Source organism: Sorex araneus, chromosome X, assembly GCF_027595985.1.
Source record: "Sorex araneus isolate mSorAra2 chromosome X, mSorAra2.pri, whole genome shotgun sequence".
Taxonomy (NCBI): domain Eukaryota; kingdom Metazoa; phylum Chordata; class Mammalia; order Eulipotyphla; family Soricidae; genus Sorex; species Sorex araneus.
Window position 1 is genome coordinate 151,107,086 of NC_073313.1, and position 24,360 is coordinate 151,131,445.

Consider the following 24,360-nt stretch of genomic DNA (forward strand, 5'->3'; position numbering starts at 1 on the left):
CCAGTTCCCAAAGGGTACCAGCCCACAGTGGCCACACCTCTGCCCTCGGCCACTCCTCCGAGAGAAGAGTGGACGCAAAAACCACCGGCCATTGCATCTCCTTCCTCAGGCCTTGGGGACACCAGGGCATCATCGGCCCGCATACAGCTCAGTCACTCCCTGTGATCACCGAGAAGGGACAGGGCAGCTCCTCAAGGGCACCCGAAGGGGAGCACTAGAAAGAGTCACCCCAGTCCCGCGGGACAGTGCCTGAGGGGGACACTCAGGGCCCCCCGCAAACTCGGCAGTGACAATGACAGCGCGAAGGCTCTGCTCCTAGAGCGGCCCTGCCCACGCTCAGGGACTCCAGTGACACCACACAGGATGCTCAGGGGCGCCGGGAAGTGACAGGGGGAGTCAGAGAGCAGGAGAAGGTGAGAGAGCAGAGGGGATGGGACAGAGGGCAGCCTCAGCACAGCCCCCTGAGCACTCACACACAGACTCACACACACAAACATACAGACTTCCACGGACAGATTCACATTGTCCTACACACAGACTCACACACATGTAGACACTCTCATACTCACTCAGAGACTCAAACTTGAAGGATCTCCAAAGTACACTCATTTACACACATTCACTCACACTCATTCACAAAATCTCACACACAATCATAACATTTGATCACTTACGTACACTCACTCACACCTTTTTTTTAAAATTTATTCTTTTATTGAATCACCATGTGGAAAGTTACAAAGCTTTCAGGTTTAAGTCCCAGTTACACAATGCTCGAACACCCATCCCTTCACACATACATACACACAGAGAGACAAAAGCAGAAACACTCCGTCACTCAGCAAATGCACCTGGTGGAGTCTGCTGCCCCCATGTGGCCCACGGCTTTATCACAGGTGCGGGCTGCAGGGGCTGATGTCTGCACCTCTGTCCAGGGTCCCAGCAGGAGTGGACAGAGGCCAGAGGGATGGCGGGGCAGAGGGACGGTCCCTGGCACAGGTGAAGGACATAGGGGAGAGTGGTAGGAATGTGGGGCCAGAGTGGGGTCAGGGCCAGGCACAGGCCGGCCCTGCAGCCCCTGCAATTGGACCTGGGGATCTGGTGGGTGACCAGGGCTGACAGTCTGAGTGGCGCCATCAGACACCCACTGTGCAGTTCCATAGCCCAACAGTCGCTACACCACACACACACACACACACACACACACACACACACACACACACACACACACACGGTGAATGATGCAACACTCACATACACTCACAATAACACACAGAAACATACACACACACATACAGATTCACATACAAGCACAACACACACACAAGCGCGGGTGCACACACACAAACACAGAGGGTGGTCTCTGCTGCCCCCATGTGGCTGAAGCGGCATTGCAGTTACTGGGCTGCAGGAGCCTGTTTCCAGCCTGGGGTCGGGCTAAGAGGGGCCTGACACAAGGAGAAAGGGGGCACAGCTGGGCAGCGGGCATGTGGGTGGCTCAGAGGGGAGAGGGACTGGGTGTGACGGGCAAATAGTGGGACAGGGACAAGCATGAGGCAGGCACAGTTGCTCCTGTTTAGATAGTGACCTGTGCTGATGGAATGAAGTGACAGTGTGGTGGTCCCCGGGTGACTCATCCTGGGCCAGGTCCACATCCCAGACACTGAGCAAGAACCTCAGTACACACACACACACACACACACACACACACACACACACACACACACACACACACACACACACACACACTCTCACGCACTCACACTTTCCATGGTCTCTGCTGCCCCCGTGTGGCCTGAGCCGGCATTACACACACACACTTTCCATGGTCTCTGCTGCCCCCGTGTGGCCCGAGCCAGCATTACAGGCTACAGGCTGCAGAAGCCAATCTCAGCCTTGATGGTACAGGACAAGCCAGGGGTGGGCCAGGGGGACAGGTCATGCCAGTCTCCTGCAATAGGCTTCACCTGTCTCCAATGGACAGTCACGTGCATGTCTGCTCAACCCCTGCCCTGACCTCAGACTCCAGTGGTCCCAGCTGTGTCATGGACAGTGTGGGGGTCTTGTGGCCTGTCTCCCAGGGCCAACCTGGGGGTGGGCGATCATGACTGGGAAATGCGCCAAGGCTGGGCCACACCTGCCTGGCTTCCCCCCCACCCCCACAACGCAGATGCAGATGCCAGGTGGGGTCCCGAGGAATCCTGAGGGGACGCTGGTGACACAGAGAGACACAGGTTTGGGGGTCTTGGTCTCGATGGGAGGCTGCCAATTCCAGCCAGTGGCCTGTTACCACAGTTCCTCCACCTGGGCACTGTGAGGTCCTGCGGGCCAGGCCAGGATAAGTACCCTGGGGACACTCACAGGACACCAACAAATCCCAGGATGGCTCACGAATGCTCTGAGGGCAGGACAAGCCCAGGGCACTCGACAGCTCCAGAACAGGCCAGGGGACACTCACATGGCACTGATATGCTCCAGGACACGCAAGGGGTCACTCTCAAGGCACTGATATGCTCCAGGACAGGCCCTGGGACACTCGCAGGGCACTGACCAGCTCCAGCACAGGCCCCGGGGAGTCTTCCAGGTTGATCCGCCAGCCGTGGCTCCAGCGTGGAGAGCTCAGCTCAGGCCGACGACTCTCACTGAGCTGTCCGCCAGCCCTCGGATGGACAAAGCTCGGAGACCTTCAGAGCTTGGATGGGACCCCAGCCTGTCAGCCACTGCCCATGTCTGCTTGGTGCCATCTCGGCCTGCCCGAGTGTCTGCACGGCCGGAACCCTCAGCTCCCTAAGGCCGAGCCCTCCTGCCGCTCCTGAAGCCCCAGGGCAGCAGTGGCCTGTGGGCCTCAGGGCTGGGGTTAGCTGAGAGCCCAGGAAGGAGGGGCGAGGCTGGAGAGAGCACAGGGGAGAGGCCTGGCCTCACACATCGTCAATGCCAAGTCCATCTGTAGCACCTTGTCGGGTTCCCGCGCCCTGAGCATGACTGGGTGGGAGAGAGAAGGAGGGGGGCGGTACAAGGGAAGACGAGGAGGAGGAAAAGGAGGAAGAAGGTGTAAGAGGAAGGAGGAAAGAGGAAGAAGAGGAGGTGGAGGGGAAGAAGAGGGAGAACGGATGAAGAGGAAGACAAGGATTGGGGAGGGGGAAGATGAAGAGGAGGGACCGAGAGGCGAGCCCTGCGGCCTGATGTGACAGGGACAGGCCACATTCAGGACAGCCCTGGGCAACGGCCGAGACCTGCCCATCCCTGGGCCCCAAGGGTTGTGCTCTGAGCACTGTCTCCAACCCTTTACCCAGAACGTTCTATGGGGTCGAGTGGGTTGGGAGCGGTTTGCTGTCAGCTTCAGAAGGTCCAGACCCTGAGGGCACCTCCACACAGAAGCCCAGAGAGTCCCCCACACGGGGCGGCCAGGGCACGTCACCCCCAAAGCCCACAGCAGCAAGGGCAATGGCCAGCGCAGAGCCTGGGGCAGTCGCCAGGTCTCTCCAAGGCAGGCAAGTGTCTCAGTGTCTGAGGGGCCACTGGAGATCTGCAGGGCTCGTCCAGGAGAGGGGCCCCGCAGGCTGGGCCAGGCAGACCCCGACTTCGATGGGCCAAGGGGAATGGACTCTCGAGGGCCGAAGCCCACAGTCCATCCCAGCCCCCTCAGGAGTCCAGCGGGAGTGTTGAAGGCGAGACAGAGCTGGATGCTGCATGCAGCCAGGGCCACGACTCGGGTTCAAACCCCAGCACCACGCAAGGGCCCTGAGCCCTGCCAGGTGTGGTCCAGATCCCAAACAGCTCAGTGAGCCGGGCTGTGAACTGCGGGAATCAGTGCAGTGAAATCCTCCCATGGAACAGAACTCTGTCCCCGTCAAAGATGAAGCAGCAGTCACCATTTCCGGCAGGCAGAGGGCTGTCCCCTACCTCAGGCGCCCAGCTCCTGCCAGCATCACAAGAGGAGCCAAAGCCCCGCCCGCCGCCCCCGCCTCGCCCCCAGCACCCACAGCTTGCACTCCTGTCTCTCGCCGACCCCTCCTAGGCGGCTCCACACGGGCCTGCCCCCCTCCCGCCTCTACTCCTGGTGCCAAGCCTGCCAGGACACATGTCTAATCCCCAAAGGGCCAGTGCCCAGTCCCAAAGTGTCAGTACCCAGTCTCCATAGTGCCAGTGCCCAGTCCCCTAGGGGTGAGTGCTCAGTCCTAAAAGGGTCAGTACCCAGTATCCAAAGGTTCAGTGCCCAGTCTCAACAGGGTCAGTACCCAGTCTCCAAAGGATCAAAACTCAGTCTCAAAGAGCAGTACCCAGTCCCCAAAGGATCAATACTCAGTCTCCAAAGGGCCAGTGCCCAGTCCCCAAAGGTCAGTGGCCAGTCCCTAAAGGGTCAGTACCCAGTCTCCAAAGGTCAGTGTCCAGTCCCCAAATAAAACAGTGCCAGTAACCGAGGGTCAGTACCCAGTCCCCATGTTCCAGTGTCCAGTACCCAAAGGGCCAGAAAGGGCCAGTGCCCAGTCCCCAAAGGTCAGTGCCCAGTCCCCAAAGGGTCAGTATCCAGTCTCCAAAGGTCAGTGCCCAGTGCCCAGAAAACCAGTGTCCAGTCCCCAAAGGGTCAGTATCCAGTCCCCAAAAGGGCCAGAAAGGGCCAGTGCCCAGTTCCCAAAGGGTACCAGCCCACAGTGGCCACACCTCTGCCCTCGGCCACTCCTCCGAGAGAAGAGTGGACGCAAAAACCACCGGCCATTGCATCTCCTTCCTCAGGCCTTGGGGACACCAGGGCATCATCGGCCCGCATACAGCTCAGTCACTCCCTGTGATCACCGAGAAGGGACAGGGCAGCTCCTCAAGGGCACCCGAAGGGGAGCACTAGAAAGAGTCACCCCAGTCCCGCGGGACAGTGCCTGAGGGGGACACTCAGGGCCCCCCGCAAACTCGGCAGTGACAATGACAGCGCGAAGGCTCTGCTCCTAGAGCGGCCCTGCCCACGCTCAGGGACTCCAGTGACACCACACAGGATGCTCAGGGGCGCCGGGAAGTGACAGGGGGAGTCAGAGAGCAGGAGAAGGTGAGAGAGCAGAGGGGATGGGACAGAGGGCAGCCTCAGCACAGCCCCCTGAGCACTCACACACAGACTCACACACACAAACATACAGACTTCCACGGACAGATTCACATTGTCCTACACACAGACTCACACACATGTAGACACTCTCATACTCACTCAGAGACTCAAACTTGAAGGATCTCCAAAGTACACTCATTTACACACATTCACTCACACTCATTCACAAAATCTCACACACAATCATAACATTTGATCACTTACGTACACTCACTCACACCTTTTTTTTAAAATTTATTCTTTTATTGAATCACCATGTGGAAAGTTACAAAGCTTTCAGGTTTAAGTCCCAGTTACACAATGCTCGAACACCCATCCCTTCACACATACATACACACAGAGAGACAAAAGCAGAAACACTCCGTCACTCAGCAAATGCACCTGGTGGAGTCTGCTGCCCCCATGTGGCCCACGGCTTTATCACAGGTGCGGGCTGCAGGGGCTGATGTCTGCACCTCTGTCCAGGGTCCCAGCAGGAGTGGACAGAGGCCAGAGGGATGGCGGGGCAGAGGGACGGTCCCTGGCACAGGTGAAGGACATAGGGGAGAGTGGTAGGAATGTGGGGCCAGAGTGGGGTCAGGGCCAGGCACAGGCCGGCCCTGCAGCCCCTGCAATTGGACCTGGGGATCTGGTGGGTGACCAGGGCTGACAGTCTGAGTGGCGCCATCAGACACCCACTGTGCAGTTCCATAGCCCAACAGTCGCTACACCACACACACACACACACACACACACACACACACACACACACACACACACACACACGGTGAATGATGCAACACTCACATACACTCACAATAACACACAGAAACATACACACACACATACAGATTCACATACAAGCACAACACACACACAAGCGCGGGTGCACACACACAAACACAGAGGGTGGTCTCTGCTGCCCCCATGTGGCTGAAGCGGCATTGCAGTTACTGGGCTGCAGGAGCCTGTTTCCAGCCTGGGGTCGGGCTAAGAGGGGCCTGACACAAGGAGAAAGGGGGCACAGCTGGGCAGCGGGCATGTGGGTGGCTCAGAGGGGAGAGGGACTGGGTGTGACGGGCAAATAGTGGGACAGGGACAAGCATGAGGCAGGCACAGTTGCTCCTGTTTAGATAGTGACCTGTGCTGATGGAATGAAGTGACAGTGTGGTGGTCCCCGGGTGACTCATCCTGGGCCAGGTCCACATCCCAGACACTGAGCAAGAACCTCAGTACACACACACACACACACACACACACACACACACACACACACACACACACACACACACACACTCTCACGCACTCACACTTTCCATGGTCTCTGCTGCCCCCGTGTGGCCTGAGCCGGCATTACACACACACACTTTCCATGGTCTCTGCTGCCCCCGTGTGGCCCGAGCCAGCATTACAGGCTACAGGCTGCAGAAGCCAATCTCAGCCTTGATGGTACAGGACAAGCCAGGGGTGGGCCAGGGGGACAGGTCATGCCAGTCTCCTGCAATAGGCTTCACCTGTCTCCAATGGACAGTCACGTGCATGTCTGCTCAACCCCTGCCCTGACCTCAGACTCCAGTGGTCCCAGCTGTGTCATGGACAGTGTGGGGGTCTTGTGGCCTGTCTCCCAGGGCCAACCTGGGGGTGGGCGATCATGACTGGGAAATGCGCCAAGGCTGGGCCACACCTGCCTGGCTTCCCCCCCACCCCCACAACGCAGATGCAGATGCCAGGTGGGGTCCCGAGGAATCCTGAGGGGACGCTGGTGACACAGAGAGACACAGGTTTGGGGGTCTTGGTCTCGATGGGAGGCTGCCAATTCCAGCCAGTGGCCTGTTACCACAGTTCCTCCACCTGGGCACTGTGAGGTCCTGCGGGCCAGGCCAGGATAAGTACCCTGGGGACACTCACAGGACACCAACAAATCCCAGGATGGCTCACGAATGCTCTGAGGGCAGGACAAGCCCAGGGCACTCGACAGCTCCAGAACAGGCCAGGGGACACTCACATGGCACTGATATGCTCCAGGACACGCAAGGGGTCACTCTCAAGGCACTGATATGCTCCAGGACAGGCCCTGGGACACTCGCAGGGCACTGACCAGCTCCAGCACAGGCCCCGGGGAGTCTTCCAGGTTGATCCGCCAGCCGTGGCTCCAGCGTGGCGAGCTCAGCTCAGGCCAACGACTCTCACTGAGCTGTCCGCCAGCCCTCGGACAGACAAAGCTCGGAGACCTTCAGAGCTTGGACGGGACCCCAGCCTGTCAGCCACTGCCCATGTCTGCTTGGTGCCATCTCGGCCTGCCTGAGTGTCTGCACGGCTGAAACCCTCAGCTCCCTAAGGCCGAGCCCTCTTGCCGCTCCTGAAGCCCCGGGGCAGCAGTGGCCTGTCGGCCTCAGGACTGGGGTTAGCTGAGAGCCCGAGAAGGAGGGATGAGGCTGGAGGGAGAACAGGGGCGAGGCCTGGCCTCACACATCGTCAATCCAAGTCCATCCATAGCACCGTGTCGGGTTCCCATGCCCTGAGCAACACTGGGTCGGAGAGAGGAGGGGAAGGGGCACAAGGGAAGAGGAGGAGGAGGAAGGTGTAAGAGGAAGGAGGAAAGAGGAAGAAGAGGAGGTGGAGGGGAAGAAGAGGGAGAATGGATGAAGAGGAAGACAAGGAGGAGTGTAGAGCAGGAAGATGAAGAGGAGGGACCAAAAGGCGAGGTATGCGGGCCTACATGTGACAGGGACAGGGCAAATGCAGGACAGTCTGTGGTAGTGGCCGCGACCTGCCCATCGAGGACCATGAGGGTTGTGCTCTGAGCATCCTCTCAAATCCTTTACCCAGAACGTCCTACGGGGCCGAGTGGTTTGGGAACGGTTTGCTCTCAGCTAAAGAAGGTCCAGAACCTGAGGGAACCTCCACACAGAAGCCCAGAGTCCCCCACATGGGTGAGGCCTGAACACGTCACCCACAAAGCCCGCAGCAGCGAGGGCGATGACCAGCACAGACCCCCAGAAAGTCACCAGGTCTCCTCAGGGCAGGCAAGTGTCCCCTCTCAGTGTCCGAGGGGCCTTTGGAGATCGGCAGGGCTCGTCCAGGACACAGTGAGTGGCGAGACGCCCCACCATACCCAGGTGGAGGGAGCGAAGGCACAACAGTGCCGGGAGGCAGGAGAGGGGCCCCGCAGGCTGGGCCAGGCCAGGCAGACTCCGACTTCCACGGGCCAAGGACAGTGGATTCCCGAGGGCCGAAGCTCACAGTCCCCCCAGCCCCCTCAGGAGTCCAGAGGGAGTGAGGGGAGCACAAGCGCCGCCCAGGACAGAGCTGCTGAAGGCGAGACAGAGCTGGATGCTGCATGCAGCCAGGGCCACGACTCAGGTTCAAACTCCAGCACCACGCATGGGCCCTGAGCCCTGCCAGGTGTGGTCCAGATCCCAAACAGCTCAGTGAGCCGGGCTGTGAACTGCGGGAGTCAGTGCAGTGAAATCCTCCCATGAACAGAGCTCAGTCCCCGTCAAAGATCATGCAGCAGTCACCATTTCCGGCAGGCAGAGGGCTGTCCCCTACCCCAGGCGCCCAGCTCCTGCCGGCATCACAAGAGGAGCCAAAGCCCCGCCCGCCCCCCCCCACCTCCGCCCCCAGCACCCACAGCTTGTACTCCTGTCTCCCGCCGACCCCTCCTAGGCGGCTCCACACGAGCCTGCCCCTCTCCTGTCCTGGTGCCAAGCCTGCCAGGACGCATGTCTAGTCCCGAAAGGGCCAGTGCCCGATCCTAATGCGTTAGTACCCAGTCTCCAAAGGGCCAGTGCCAGTCCCCAAAAGGGTCGGTGCCCAGTCCCCACAGGGTCAGTGGCCAGTCCCCAAAGGCTCAGTACCCAACTCCAAAGGGTCAGTACCCAGTCTCCAAAGGCCAGGGCTCAGTCCCCAAGGATCAGGACCCAGTCTCCAAAGAGCAGTACCCAGTCCCCAAAGGATCAGTACTCAGTCTCCAAAGGGCCAGTGCCCAGTCCCCAAAGGTCAGTACCCAGTCCACAAGGGTCAGTGCCCAGACCCCAAAGGGTCAGTACCCAGTTTGCAAAGGGTCAGTGCATAGTCCCCAAAGGGCCAGAAAGGGCTAGTGCAGTCCCCAAAGGGCACCAGCCCACAGTGGCCACTCCCCTGCCTCGGTCACTCCTCCGAGAGAGGAGTGGACGCCTAGCCCACAGGCCATCGCATCTCCTGACGCTCCTTCCTCGGGCCTCGGGGACACCGGGGCGTCATCAGCCCCCATGCAGAGCAGTCACTCCCTGTGACCACCGAGAACGGACAGGGCAGTTTCTCAAGGGCACCCGCAGGGGAGCACTAGAAAGAGTCACCTCAGTCCCGCGAGAAAGTGCCTGAGGGGGACACTCAGGGCCCCCCGCAAACTCGGCAGTGACAATGACAGCGCGAAGGCTCTGCTCCTAGAGCGGCCCTGCCCACGCTCAGGGACTCCAGTGACACCACACAGGATGCTCAGGGGTGCCGGGAAGTGACAGGGGGAGTCAGAGAGCAGGAGAAGGTGAGAGAGCAGAGGGGATGGGACAGAGGGCAGCCTCAGCACAGCCACCTGAGCACTCACACACAGACTCACACACACAAACATACAGACTTCCACGGACAGATTCACATTGTCCTACACACAGACTCACACACATGTAGACACTCTCATACTCACTCAGAGACTCAAACTCGAAGGATCTCCAAAGAACACTCATTTACACACATTCACTCACACTCATTCACAAAATCTCAGAGACACACAATCATAACATTTGATCACTTATGTACACTCACGCATACATATACACACTCTTTCATGCATACATATACACACAGAGAGACAAAAACAGAAACATTCCCTGTCACTCAGCAAATGCACCCTGTGGAGTCTGCTGCCCCCATGTGACCCACGGCGGTATCTCAGGTGCGGGCTGCAGGGACTGATTCCCAGCCCCGGGTCCCAGCAGGAGTGGACAGAGGCCAGAGGGATGGCGGGGCAGAGAGACGGTCCCTGGCACAGGTGAAGGACATAGGGGAGAGTGGTAGCAATGAGGGGCCAGAGCAGGGTCAGGGCCAGACACAGGCCGGCCCTGCAGTCCCTGCAACTGGACCAGGGGACCTGGTGGCTGACCAGGGCTGAGAGTCTGGGTGGCCCCATCAGACTCCCACTGTGCAGTCCAATAACCTGGCACTGCACGGACCCTCAGCAGTCGATACACTACACACACACGAAGAATGATGCAACACTCACATACACTCACAATAACACACAGAAACATACACACACATGCAGATTCACATACAAGTACAACACACACTCACACAGACACAAACACACACAGAGCATGGTCTCTGCTGCCCCCATGTGGCTGAGGCGGCATTGCAGTTACTGGGCTGCAGGAGCCTGTTTCCAGCCTGGGGTCGGGCTAAGAGGGGCCTGACACAAGGAGAAAGGGGGGCACAGCTGGGCAGCGGGCATGTGGGTGGCTCAGAGGGGGAGAGGGGCTGGGTGTGACGGGCAAATAGTGGGACAGGGACAAGCATGAGGCAGGCACAGTTGCTCCTGTTTAGATAGTGACCTGTACTGATGGAATGAAGTGACAGTCTGGTGGTCCCCGGGTGACTCATCCTGGGCCAGGTCCACATCCTGAGAAAAGACCTCAGCGTTCACACTTACTGTTACTTACTTACTTTCTCTCTCTCTCTCTCCTCTCTCCTCTCTCTCTCCCTCCCCCTCCCCTTCCCCTCCCCTCTTTCTCTCCAAAATGTGGTCAAATAAAAACTTTGACCTGAACTGGATTCCATGAGGTCACCTACATTTCTGGTCATATTTTAAAGGGCCAGGCTCCAAATATTCCTGACCAAGTACTTTCTGGTCAGGAAAGTTAATTTTCCCCCCATCTCTGGTCTTGGATCAGATCACCAGGACCTCTGGTGGGTCCCCAGGTCTGGAATAGATGGAGAGTGACACACTGAACAGAGGGCATTTGGAGTCACATTCTTTGTTTTCCTTAAGGGAATAAAATACACAAATATTCCTTTGCAAACACCCACCAGGACTATGCCCCAGACCTGACCCACCAAACACCATCCCCCAAAAATATTGCTCAGAAATCACTGGGCGTTAATATTCAGCTATCATGCTGCTTTGTGTTTACTGATTCATTTTGGGGGCACGTTCTGTTGTGCTGAGGACTTATTCCTGACTGCTCAGGGATCACTCCACGCTGGGCTCAGGGACCCTCTGGGGTGTTAAGGATGGAAACTGGGTCAGCTACTTCCCTGCTGGACTGTCTGAGCCCTGATTTTGTTTACATTACACTGAACTTTCCATTGCTGGAGTAACTTCAATTGTTCATGATCTCCATTACAGGAGGAACTACAAACCAACTGAATCATCTGGCCCAGAATGGGGTTCTGGGATGTCGCAGAAGGGGACTCAGGAATTGGTGATCAACGGGAAAGTATTGGGAAAGTATTACATGTGTAAGCAATTCCTGTGTGCGTTTGTGTGTATTCATAGCCATTGATGTTCTCAAGCCATTCCACTCTGTTCTTAGAAACTCTTCAAACAGTGCTCAAGTTCGGCAATGCACTGAATTCAAATGGGATCTAAAGTGGTTCGGCTGCACAAACAAAACGGCCCTTCAGGGGCTGTAGCGATAGCACAGTGGGTAGGGCATTTGCCTTGCATGCGGCCGAACCAGGTTTGACTCCCAACATCCCACATGGCCCCCTAAGCATCTACAGGAGTAATTCCTGAGTGCAGAGCCAGGAGTAAACCCTGAGCATCGCCGGGTGTGATCCAAAAAGCAAAAGGAGTCATTTTAGTGCTGTGTAGCTCAGTAGTCACTTAGTAGTTTAGTAGTAGATGAATTATGCAGCAAAAATTAAATTCTTCAAAATTTGAACCAGTGGTGAAGAACAAATATACAGTGGGTGTGCAGGCGAAAGTTTCTTTTTCAGAACTGTCGTCCTGTTGCTTGTCTATGATGATTTGATATTTGTTACATTAAAATATAAAATTTACTTAGTTTAGAAGTTTAGTTTGAGTTAGTGGATTTGTTCAATAAGCATCCTAGTACAATGAATTTCTTGTAACCTCCTCTAGGGTGCCTGCCATTCGCAGAATAAAATAGGAACAGGGTTTTAGGGTCCACAAAAGTGAGGTGGTTAGAGATCAAGAGATGACTGCGTGGGGCCAGAGCGATAGCACAGCAGGTAGGGCATTTGCCTTGCATGCGGCCGACCCGGGTTCGATCCCCGGCATCCCATATGGTCCCCCAGCACCGCCAGGAGTAATTCCTGAGTGCAAAGCCAGGAGTAACCCCTGAGCATCGCTGGGTGTGACCCAAAAAGAAAGAAAAAAAAAAAGAGATGACTGCTTTGTGTAATCACTTTTTCTCACTTCTCTATCAATGCTTGCTTCGCAGTGCTTACAGAAATTTACTGGGTGCCAGGATATGGGCCTGGTGAGTTAAACTAATTTTGTAGGTGCTTATTAAAATAACAGGTGGGGGCTGGAGTGATAGCACAGGGGGAAGGGCATTTGCCTTGCACGTGGCCGATCTGGGTTCAATTCCCAGCATCCCAAATGGTCCCCTGAGCACCGCCAGGGGTAATTCCTGAGTGCAGAGCCAGGAGTGACCCCAGTGCATCGCCGGGTGTGACCCAAAAAGCAAAAAGAATAAAGAAATAAAATAACAGGTGGGCCAGGATGTGGATTCACCCAATCCAAAGCCTGTGCTTGTGCTGGAAGGCTTCTGCTCTTGCCTAGCAGGACAGCCTGCCAGCTGGTGTGAATACACACCTCCTGTGTGTGTTTCATTTGAGGGCAACAACCAACACTGCTCAGGAATTATTCCTATATCTGGAATGAGGGATCAGTCCTGGTGGGGCTCGGGGACCATATGAGATGCCAGATATACATAGAACCTGGGTTGGCGGCTTGCAGGATAAGCGCCCTACTTGCTGTACTCTTGTTCTGGCCCTTTCTAAATAATTTCTAGCACACCAGGAGTGAGCCCTAAGCAAAGCTCCTATCCACCCTACAACCCCCAAAAGAAATCAAGTATCTTCCTCCAAATATCTTCCTTTACCAGCAGTACTCACGACAACAACTGGGGGTAGCCTGGTCAGAAGAGATGAAACGAGAGGGTCCTTTGCTCATTGGCTTTAAGAAGTACATATTCTTTTTTTTTTCTTTTTGGATCACACTTGACGATGTTCAGTGCTTACTCCTGGCTCTGCTCTCAGGAATTACTCCTGCTCTTGCTCAGGGGACCATATGGGATACCAGAGATCGAAACCAGGCTGGCCACATGCAAAAAAAAAAAAAAAATCCTACCCACTATACTATTACTAAGGCCCTGAAGCAGATATTCTTTTTTAAAAAACTTTTTGGGTCACACCCAGCAATGCACAGGGGTTACTCCTGGCTCATGCATTCAGGAATGACTCCTGGCGATGCTCGGAGGACCATATGGGATGCTGGGAATCGAACCCAGGTTGGCCGTGTGCAAGGCAAACACCCTACCCACTGTGCTATCGCTCCAGCCCCGAAGCAGATACTCTTGACTGGGGAAAAAGAAAGACAGAAAGCTGGAGCAAGAGACAGTAACGCGGGCAGGAAGCTGCTTGCACACTATAGACCCAGACGATCCCTGGCATCCCTTAGGGGCCGCTAAGCCCCGCTAGCAGAAATTCCCGAGTGCAGAGCCAGGAGGGAGCCCTGAGCATTTTCAGATGTGGTACAGAGATTAAAACAAAAAATACAATAATAAAAAATGAATTTCATTTTGAAACCCCACCCACCTGGCTGGTGGCTACGTGTATCAGGGCAGCCGATGAAAGGACGATGACAGCTGGGTCTCAAGCTTTACAGGCTGGGGAACTGCCCATCAGAGAGAGTTTGGGGGTTCGATCCCTGTGATGTCCAGGCCAAGAGCTCCAGGACAGGGACCAAGGCATCCTGTGTTGGAGGGTCAGGCCCACCAAGGCCCCCCCTGGAAAGACCCGCAAACTCAAGGCCTTAATTACTTCAGAAAAATAACCACCACCTTTCCCGCAGTACTCACCCCAATAGCCTGGGTCGCTGGTCCAGGAGAGATGAGAAGTAGGGGAGGCTTTGCAAACTGATGTGCGCGAGCAGGTTCCTGTGGTACAGAAGCACCAATACTGAAGGACACACAGTAAGGCGGCAGGATGCTTGCCTTGCTGACCCGGATCAACCCTGCATCCCTTACAGAGCCCAGAGCACTGCCAGGAATAAGACCGGAGCCCAGAGCCAGTGGTAAGCACTGAGCCTAAGGGAATGAACTCCCTCCAAATAAAAACTCACCCAAAATAGACTAAAGTAAATTTGCATTTGCAAACCCTACCTGTGCTGCCGACCACGCCCTTAGGATGACCCGGACATCAAGGAAACTAATAAATAAATAACAGACAGCAGCACGGTTCCTTGTCTTAGGGGACCTGCCGGCCTGTCCCGCATAATAAACCTGCTTCTATTTTATTCCTTTGGGGCCCACACAGCAGACGCTAAGCGGGTCTTCCTGGCTCTGCTCTCAGGAATCGGTCCTGGTGGTCTCAGGATGGAACCTGGGTCTGCACTGTGGAGAGCAAAGGCTCCGAGTGCTCTGACATCGCCCCGGTCCCCTAAGGAAAACTGGCGGGTCTACGGCCCCTCTGCACCCCGCAAAGCCCCGCGTCCCCCTGGGTGTCGGGAACGAGTGAAAAACAGGCGCAAAAGGGCCCCTAGTTGGCGAGGCCCCGCTGCTCCCAGTGCGGAGATGAGCGCGAGGCGGTGGTGGAGGGGGGCACTCATGGGGGAGCTGCCCCGTCCTCCCAAAAACGGCCTGCAGAGCCCTGCAGTAGAAGAGGCGCCACGTGAGCAGAGACTTCTGGATCCCTGTCCATGAGACCCTGCAAATGCCAGGCCCTGTGTGACATCACTTCCTTTCCTGCAAGCAGTCTTAAAGAGCCAGACTCCGGGTGTGCACAAAACCATTAAGCCCACCCAGGTAAGTCTGTGCCGCGACGGCCATGGGCTCACAAAGAGGAGTGGAAAGGCTCCTGCGGATGTGCTCAGTCACCCAGGGGGCATGGGGCAGGGGTTAAGGAGACTCCCCTGATGCTAACTCGAACATTGAACTAATGCTTTCACACGCAAGGCCATCAGGAAAACTGCAGGCGGGATAATTTAAGGTAAAACAGGTAAGTCGGCACCAGCTGGGGCCCAGAACAATGAATTTGTTCAGGAAGTAAAGATCTAGATGGTTCTGGAAGTAGACACTGAAGCCAGCCCTGGAGACGCAGAGAGGAACTGGCCCAGCAGCAGCCCAGAGCTGGAGACACTGGAACAGGAGCAAAGGCTGGGAAGAGCCTCAGAGAGCACTGTCCACTCGATGTACTATTCCTTGACAACACGGGAGCAGCTGACTCTCAACGACAAGGAAAACCCCAGGAGGCAGTTTCAGAAATAGGGATTCAAACCCAGCGTATGAACCGGGAGGGATAGTCCAGAAGTTTGACACTTGCATTGAAATTGATCACCCGGAGCCCATCCCTGTATGCCAAAGGGTGGCCTGTGCCAGGAGTAACACCTAATCACAGCCAGGTATATCCTCTGCTGCCCAAACATCACCGTATCACTGTCATCCCATTGTTCATCGATTTACTTGAGCGGGTGCCAGTAACATCTCCATTCATCCCAGCCCTGGGATTTTAGCAGCATCTCCTTACTCGTTTTTCCCAATGATTGGAGGCTCTTTTTATTTATTTTATTTTATTTTATTTATTTTTTAAAAAAAATTTAAATTTTATTGAATCACCGTGAGATAGTTACAAGCTTTTATGTTTGGGTTACAATCTCACAATGATCAAACACCCATCCCTCCACCAGTGCACATTCCCAACCACCAATATCCCCAGTATACCCCCCCTTTCCCACCCTCCCCCTGCCTCCATGGCAGACAATATTCCCCATACTCTCTCTCTACTTTTGGACATTATAGCTCGAAACACAGACACTGAGAGGTCATCATGTTTGGTCCATTATCTACTTTCGGCATGCATCTGCCATCCCAGCTGGTTCCTCCAGCCATCATTTTTATTGTTTTAGTGGTAGCTTATCTATTTCATCTGCCTTCTCCCCTCCGCTCATGAAGCAGTCTTTTCCAGCTATGGGGCAATCCTCCTGGCCCTTGTATCTACTGTCCTTGGGTGTCAGCCTCATGTGATGCTACCCTACACTCCACAAATGAGTGCAGTCCCTCTATGTCTGTCCCTCTCTTTCTGACTCATTTCACTTAGCATGATACTCTCCATGTTTATCCATTTATAAGCAAATTTCATGACTTCATCCCATTGGAGGCTCTTTTTAGAGTCACGGGAATGAGACTTGTTATTGTGACTATATCTGGCATATCCCCAAACATAACATATAACAAATAAATCCCAGGATATGGACAGATACTAAGAATGGAGGGATACATTTAGCAAAAGAGCAGCAAACCATACTGGTCACTTTCAGCCTTATGTGGCCTTTTTGGCAATCTAAATAAATCATTTTTATCATCAGGTGACTACTAGATGGTTTAGATTTAACCGCTTCCCAATGCAAATGTTTTGTTTTCTAATACTATGAAGTGAAAGGTGGGACCCACTCTTGGGGGAGCCTATGGCATGGTGGGGATCAAACCCTGGTTGGTCATGGATAAGATAAACACCCTCCCTGCTATATTGTCGCTCCATCTAAAGTAGCTTTGTTATAGACTCACTCACTCATTTTTTACTTTTGCTTTTTGGGGCATACCTGGCGATTCACAGGGATTACTTCTGGTTCTGCACTCAGGAATTACTCCGGGCAGTGCTCACGGGACCATATGGGATGCTGGGAATCGAACATGCGTCGGCCGCATGCAAGGCAAATGCCCGACCCGCTATGCTATCGCTCCAGCCACCTCAATCATTCACTTTTAAACAAAAAGCCGGAATAAAATCTCTTAGTGCATCAGAGAGAGAACAGCAGGTAGGCACACAGGGTAACAGGGGCTGATCCCTGCGCACTGCCCAAAGGAACCAGAGGACCCTCAGCAACACTGGCCCTACAACAGAAGAAATGTATTTGTTTCAGTATGCTCAAAAAAATCTCAGGGCTGGGACGAATGGAGATGCTACTGGCACCCACCTGAGCAAATCGAAGAACAGGATGACAGTGATAAATTGGTACAGTGATGCTCAAAAACCATCCTCATGATTCAAAGGCAAACACAAGCATAGTGACAGAGCGGGCAGGGTGGGAGGTGGATCTGCTGCTCCTGAAAAGGGCGCCCCAACATTGCTGGCTGTGCAGTCAGGCTGGTAAGGGACAGAGGGAGATGGGGCACATAGGGTCCCGAGTCTCAGGGACACATGACAGATGAAGAAGAATGGAGCAAAGAAAAGAAAGCAAAGTGCAGGATCATTCCACGGTGGCCAGTTTGGGTGAAGGAACGGGAGCGTGAAAGCGGCACAGACACCTGCATCCAGGAGCCCGAAGCCCCCGGGGTCAGCAGCACATTTGACACTTGCACAGGGCACTGACACACTGCCCAGGGCCCGAGGCAGGGATGGTCCTCAGAAACTCACTGTATGACAACACTGGTTTGTCATTTCTCCCTGGCCAGAGTGAGCTTAGATTTATTGAGTCACACCTTTCACAGTGCTCCCGAGGCACTCCCATTCCTCTGTGTTTATCTTTAACCTTTTCTTGTTCTCTCTTCTCCAACCAGTTAATCACCATTTTCCCCTAAGCAGTACCTGTGACTTGTAAAGTCAAATTCCTCAGAAATCTCATACTTGTGTTTGTTAAGTAAAATATTGCTTTTCTCCTTCTCTTCTCTTCTTTGCATAGTTTACTTCAGAGCAAAGTCCTTTCTGTAGAGACACAGGTAGACAGTTAAGTCTATGCTTTTGGAACTTGGAAGTTCTTTAACTCCGAAGAATATTCACTCCTGGGCATCTCTTTTCTCGAGGTACTTAAGCCTCAGTTGTCCGTAGTTCGTAGAACGTCAAAAGCAGGGTCCTGATGAGGGACTAGATGGACCTAGGGCAAACTGTGAGCTACCCTGGCATGGAAACAGGATAGGCCAAGTGCCATAATCACTGTCATTGTCATCCCGTTGCTCATCGATTTGTTCGAGCGGGCATCGGTAATGTATCTCATGAGAGACTTATTGTTACTGTTTTTGGCATATCCAATACGCACAGGTAGCTTGCCAAGCTCTGCCGCTCGGGCTCAATACTCTCGGTAGCTTGCTGGGCTCTCTGAGAGGGGTGGAGGAATCGAACTCGGGTCAGCTGCATGAAAGGCGAACGCCCAGCTGCTGCTATCGCTCTAGCCCTAAGTGCCATAATACTAAATTATAAGTTAAAAGCATGGACAAATTCAGTTATGACCCAAAAGAAACAACTGGCTTAGGATCCTGCTAGGGTTAGTAAAGACTAAACTGGCCTGAGCACTGTGGTCTGGGATCTATAGCAAGATGTCCCAAGGACAGCCACCCTACAAGCTTCATTTGGCTCTGTGTACACAAATTGATGAGAAAGATGATGTAGAAGTAAATCTAAAATGGTTATGGGACTAAGTAAAGGAGAAACACAACCCTTGGTGGTATTCTGCCCTTGAGAGGATATCCTGGCCACAGAAGATCTTTCTCTTAACTTAGACTATGTTGATTGTGCGGTCTCACCTGGGTATAGTTGCTACCAGGGATGCTTGGAGGGTGGGTGCAAGACCTAGGCTGCAAGATGGAGTGTGGAGAGACTAGTATGGGGGGGGCAGGAGGAGATGGGAGTGAGGGCCAGGGTGAGACTGGAGTGGGGAGCTTCATGGGACTGGAACAGGCGAGTGGGGAGAATGGAATAAAGGGCAACTGATCACCAACATGCCTTGTGGCCCTGTTCCTTCTTTCATGTGTCTGTTGGCAGCGGCTGCAGGCCGGAGTGGGGGAAGAAGCTCATGGCCCCCGAAAGCATGCAGTGGGTGAGAGACCACGCCATTGCCACTGCAGCTCACCCTTTTGTTTTGTGAACTTACACAACTCACCAGCATTCATGCCTCTGTTCCCTGGCCTTAGGGCTCCTCCTTCCAGCCAGAACACTGCAGCTTTCACCCTGGAATGGCCTAAACCCCACAGACACATCTGCATGGGCCTGCATCCAGCATTCACTACTGTTGTGCAGGAATGTATTTGAAAACCGCACAAACAGTATGTGGATAAGAAAATTATCCTAATATCCAGGTGTTTACAATACACCAGGATGTGAACTGTGTCTCAGAGCTGGAGCATCTGGAGTGAGTCTACTTTTTAAAGATGAGATTATACTTGGGGGCCAAGGTGGTGATAGAGTAGAGAAGGTGCTCGCCTTGCTCTTGGCTGACCCAGGTTTGATATCCGAGCCCCCAAGATGGGCTCCTGACTCTTGGGAGAAATGATCCCTGTGCTTAGAGCCAGGAGTTAGCTATGAACACTACAGGGTGTGGTCCCCAAATACTGCAACAGAAAAGGTAACTAACGAAGAAAAGAAAGCCAAAAATAAATTCATGTGCAAGACAATTTCTACAGTAAAACACTTAAAGAATTGAACAGTGGATCCTTAAATCCAGTGTGTTTGGACTTATATTATGCTGCAGAAGCGCATGTTTTATCCTGAATACTTATTCTTTGTTCTCTCCTCTCACATCCTCTATGTGTGTGTTTGGTTTTGGGGCAGTAACCAACAGTGTTCAGGGATTATTCCTACTCTGGGATGAGGTAGTCCTGGTGGGGTTCGGGGACCAGATGAGATGCTATAGATAGAACCTGGGTTGGCCGCTTGCAAGGCAAATACCATACTTGCTGTATTCTGGCCCTTTCTAAATAAATTATTTCCAGCACACCAGGAGTGAGCCCTAGGCAAAGCTTCTATTCACCCCCGACCCGCATCAAAAATTAATATCTTCCTTCAAATATCTTATTTACCAGCACTACTCAAAACAATACTGTGGGCAGCCAACTAAGGGAGAGACGAAATGAGGGCGGTGCTTTGCTCTGTGACTTTAAGAAGCACATATTCCTATGTATTCCTTTTTCCCTTTTTGGGTCACACCTGGCTATGCTCAGGGTTTCCTCCTGGCTCTGCACTCAGAAATTACTCCTGCAGTTGCTCAGCAGACCATATGGGACACCAGGGATCGAACCTGGATTTTCCACGTGCAAGAAAAATGCCCGACCCACTATACTATCACTACGAACCCTAAAGGAGATATTCTTGACTGGGGGAAAAAAGAAAAGAGGTTGGAGGAAGAGACAGTAAAGCGGCTAGGCAGCTGCTTGCACTGTCAACCCAGGTAATACCTGGTGTCCCTTAGGGTCCAGTAAGTCCGCACACAGAAAATCCTGAGCACAGAGCCAGGAGAAAGCCCTGAGCATTTCAATGTGGTACAGAAATCAAAACAAAAATAGGATAATAAAAGTTCAGTTTTATTCTGAACCCCCACCCACCTGTCGGGTAGCCACACCCACCATGGCAACCAATGAAAGGACAAGTGATAACTAAGTCTAATGCTTTAGGGGGGTGGCCCTGCTGATCAGAGTTTACAGGTCCTACCCTTGTGATGTCCAGGCCAAAGAATCCAGTCAGGTAGCAGCGCAACCTGGCTGGGAGGGTTGGAACCACCAAGCCCCCACCCTGGGCAGGACCCAAAAACCCAAGGTCTGAAATACTTAAAAAAAACAACAACAACAACCCTTAACCACAGTACTCACCCCAATAGCCTGGGTCGCCTGATCAGGGCAAGATGAGAAGTGTGGGAGGCTTTGCAACTTGATGTGAGAACAGAAATCCCTGATGTAAAAAAAACACCAACATTGGAACCAGACAGACAGTAAAGCGGTAGGCTGCTTGCCTTGCTCACCCTGATTCAATCCTTGGCATCCCTTATGGAACCCAGAGCACTGCCAGGAATAATACCTGAGCCCAGGGACAGGAATAAGCCCTGAGCTTCTACAGGCATGGACGGACCCCCTCGCACCCCAAAAACCACCAAAAATAGCCCCCAAAAGTAAAGTTTCATTGCAAACCCTAAGCACCTTGACGACCATGCCTTCAGGATGCCCCAGACATCATGGTAACTAATAAATACATCACCGACAGCAGCGTGTTCCATTGATTTTGGGGAGCTGCCGCCCTGCCCCTCAAAATAAATCTGCCTTCTATTTTTTGGGAGGCCACACAGCTGATTCTAAGTGGATATTCCTGGCTCTGCACTCAGGAATCAGTTCTGGTCATGCTCATGGGATGGAACCTGGGTCGGAAACGTGGAAAGCAAAGGCTCTAAGTACTTTGATATCGCTCCAATCCTCTAAGTAAAACTGGCGGATCTACAGTAGCGATGTCGTGGTCAGAGGTTCTGGACAGGGACCAACACAGTCCCGTCTTGGGAGGGTTGGGAAAGCCACGCCTCCTCGTTCCTGGCAGTTCCTGCACCCCCCAAGGCCCACAGGCCCTGTACTCCACTCTGCACTCACCCGCTGCCACCTCATCCCAGAGCTGGGGGCGGTGGTGGCCAAAGGGGCCCTCAGGATCATGCACTCACATCTGCAACCCCTGAGTCCTGGAACAATGCCCACCGCATCCCGAAAAGCTCTGCATCCCCCTAAAGCCTCCACCGAGCCTCAGGAACTGCCTGGATATCGGGGGACAGGTGAAAAACAAGCGTGTAAGTGCCCTCCAAGCTGGTGCGGCCCTGCCACTCACAGTGTAGAGATGGGGAGGTATGGGGCTCTCACTGGAGGTCTTATGTTCTGCCACAAAATCAGCCTTCACAGTCAGCTTTTCAAGAAGAGACCCTACTTTGTCCTTTATCCACATGAACAATGACTACTGGACCCTGTGTCCAGGATACCAGCAACTAAAGGGCCCTGAGTTCACTCTGATGCAGTCAGGAGTAAACACAAGCACCCAAGCAAGGAGAATGACAGCAACCCTCCCAATTTATATTAAACAAGAAACAAAGGGGAAGATGGGAGGTTGAGGAGATAGTACAGCAGGTGGGGCAATAGTCTTGCCCATGTCAATCCAGGTTTGATCCCCGACAACCTCACACTGTCCCCCACAAGCCAGGCATGATTCCTCAGAGGAGAGCCCAGGAGCAAACCCAAGCCCTGCTGGTTTGGTCCAAAACAAATTTTAAAAATCTGTAAAAGAGTCCAACGGAGGCAGGGCGACAATGCACAGGATTGGGGAACATGCTTTGCACGTGGGAACCTTGGGTGATGCCGGGCATCACATGGTCTCCAAGATAAGTTGAAGTGACCCCAAGCACTGAGCAAAGCAGTGGCTAAGGGGGTGAGACTATAAGACATTAATCATCTTAGAGGTTGGAATGACAGCAAAGCGGGAAGGGTATCTGCCTTGCACACAAATCACCGGGATCCTAATCTTAGCATTCCATATGGACTCTGAGCAGTGCCAGGAGAAATTCCCGAGGGCAGAGTCAGGAATAATCCATGAACACCACTGAGTGTGACCCAAAAGCCAAAAAATGAATGAATGAAATTTAAAAATTACAAATAAAACGAAAATACTAAGTGTGTCCCCAAAACAATACCAAGAGCAGAAGCAAAGCACTCAAGTGAAGTGTGGAAAGAGAAGTAAATGTATTTGGTTTGTTTTGGGTCACACACAGGTATGTATAGGGCTTATTCGTGCCTCTGGGCTGAGGAAATACTCCTGGCTGTACCTGGAGACCATATTGGATGCCGGGGTTCGAACCAGAGTGATTCCTGAGTGCATATATAGAAGTCACCCATGTGCATTGCCAGCTGGTCCACAAAATGAAACAAAGCAAAAAACTTAAGTTGGACTCAGAATACATAAAGCCAGGGACTGGGGAGATACTCCAGCAGGTTGGGGCTCACCTGTACCCTGCAGACACTTAGTGTTCTGACCCTGTTCATTCCTCCGGAGCAAACTCAGGGCCATGTCAGGGAAGGTCACCATGTCCTGAACTGAAAGACACAGGGGACAGAGTGATGTCATCCCACCCCATAATATGGGGCGTGAGGATGAGACACCCCAGCGCCCTAGAGGAGCTCAGGTCTCTCTCCCTTCCCCAGTCCTGTTGGGAGGAACCAGCCTCCACCCACATTTTGGGCTGATGAGCCCAGGAATCCCTCACACGAAGCCAGATCTACTACAATGGCACTAGACTAGAAGGTTGCTGCAGGTTCTGGACTTGCCTGTAGCCACCCCAGGGATAAATCGAATGAGCACTGAAGAGAGTAACACCTGAGCACAGAGCCAGCAGAACCAGAAATAGCAACACTGGGTTGGACCAAATCACTAGATACCACACCCCATCAATACCATATCCCACAGTACCTGTTCTATGTTCTAGGAATGAGAAGGGGACACACAATGTTCAGCAAGTGACTCAAAGCTGTGTGAGAACACATGTGCCTGTAGGACTCGGAACTCCTGTTTTAGAGCCACCCCAAATCCTTCCTGAGGTGAGTAAAAGTGACTTAACCCCAATACCTCGCTGGCCCCAGAGATCCTTTGCTCCCTGGGACAGGCACATCCTAAGAATTGAGCACACTGTAGCTAGTGAATGAGAGACTGTGTGACTAGCAGGCGATACTCTCCAGAGTGGAAAGGACAAAATGGGGAAACACGTGTCCTGGGGCCAGAGTCACTGCAGTAGCCTGGTTGCATACAGGGCCTGAACACCCTGGATCCTGATGACACTCAGGGGTGAATCTGGAACACAGAGCTAAGATTAAAACATGAGCATCTCCACTGTTGCACAAAAACAAATATGAAAGAAAAATAAGGATCAGGATGGAGAAACAGGACAGTGGGTCTAGGAAACACGGGTAGGCTGGCGGGCGATCCCTGCTGTCTATATGGTCCAAAGAACCCTAAGGTGCAATGTTGGAGTGCAGAGCCAGGAATAATCCCAGGAGTCACTGGCTGTGTCTCCCCATCACCTCCCAAAACAAAACAAAATACCCCAAGAAGTTAATCTTGGATCACTAGCACCCCATATGATCACTGATTATGGACAAGAGTGAATCTTGAGCATTGCGTTGGGAGTACTTCTTAAGAGCCATCAAAACTAAATAAAACAAAACGAACAGGGACAAAAGTGGCCTCAGACAGCAGTCAGTAACCCTTGCCAGGAGCCGAGGCGCTTAAGTGCATCAGCAGCCCATGAACCCCGCTCCAAGGCTGACTCCTTGAGTAAAGCTCCC

The 24,360-nt window shown here is 53.3% G+C and overlaps 1 protein-coding gene across 4 annotated transcripts in view; it reads right to left on the reverse strand.

Annotated features, from left to right (window-relative positions):
* LOC129400153 (zinc finger protein 426-like) overlaps positions 1-24,360 on the reverse strand; it is a 56,839-nt gene that overhangs the window by 17,939 nt on the left and 14,540 nt on the right. For 2 of the 4 annotated variants that reach the window (XR_008627467.1, XR_008627466.1), the window contains exons 3-4: positions 20,872-20,950; positions 14,158-14,235 (exon numbers count right to left, since the gene is read on the reverse strand). Coding sequence is in view for 1 of the 4 variants with exons in the window: in XM_055123538.1 (XP_054979513.1) it covers positions 14,158-14,235 (78 nt within the window). In the remaining 3 variants the exon portion in view is untranslated. The remainder of the gene's footprint in view (positions 1-14,157; positions 14,236-20,871; positions 20,951-24,360) is intronic. The other 2 variants (XR_008627468.1, XM_055123538.1) reach the window with 1 other exon arrangement.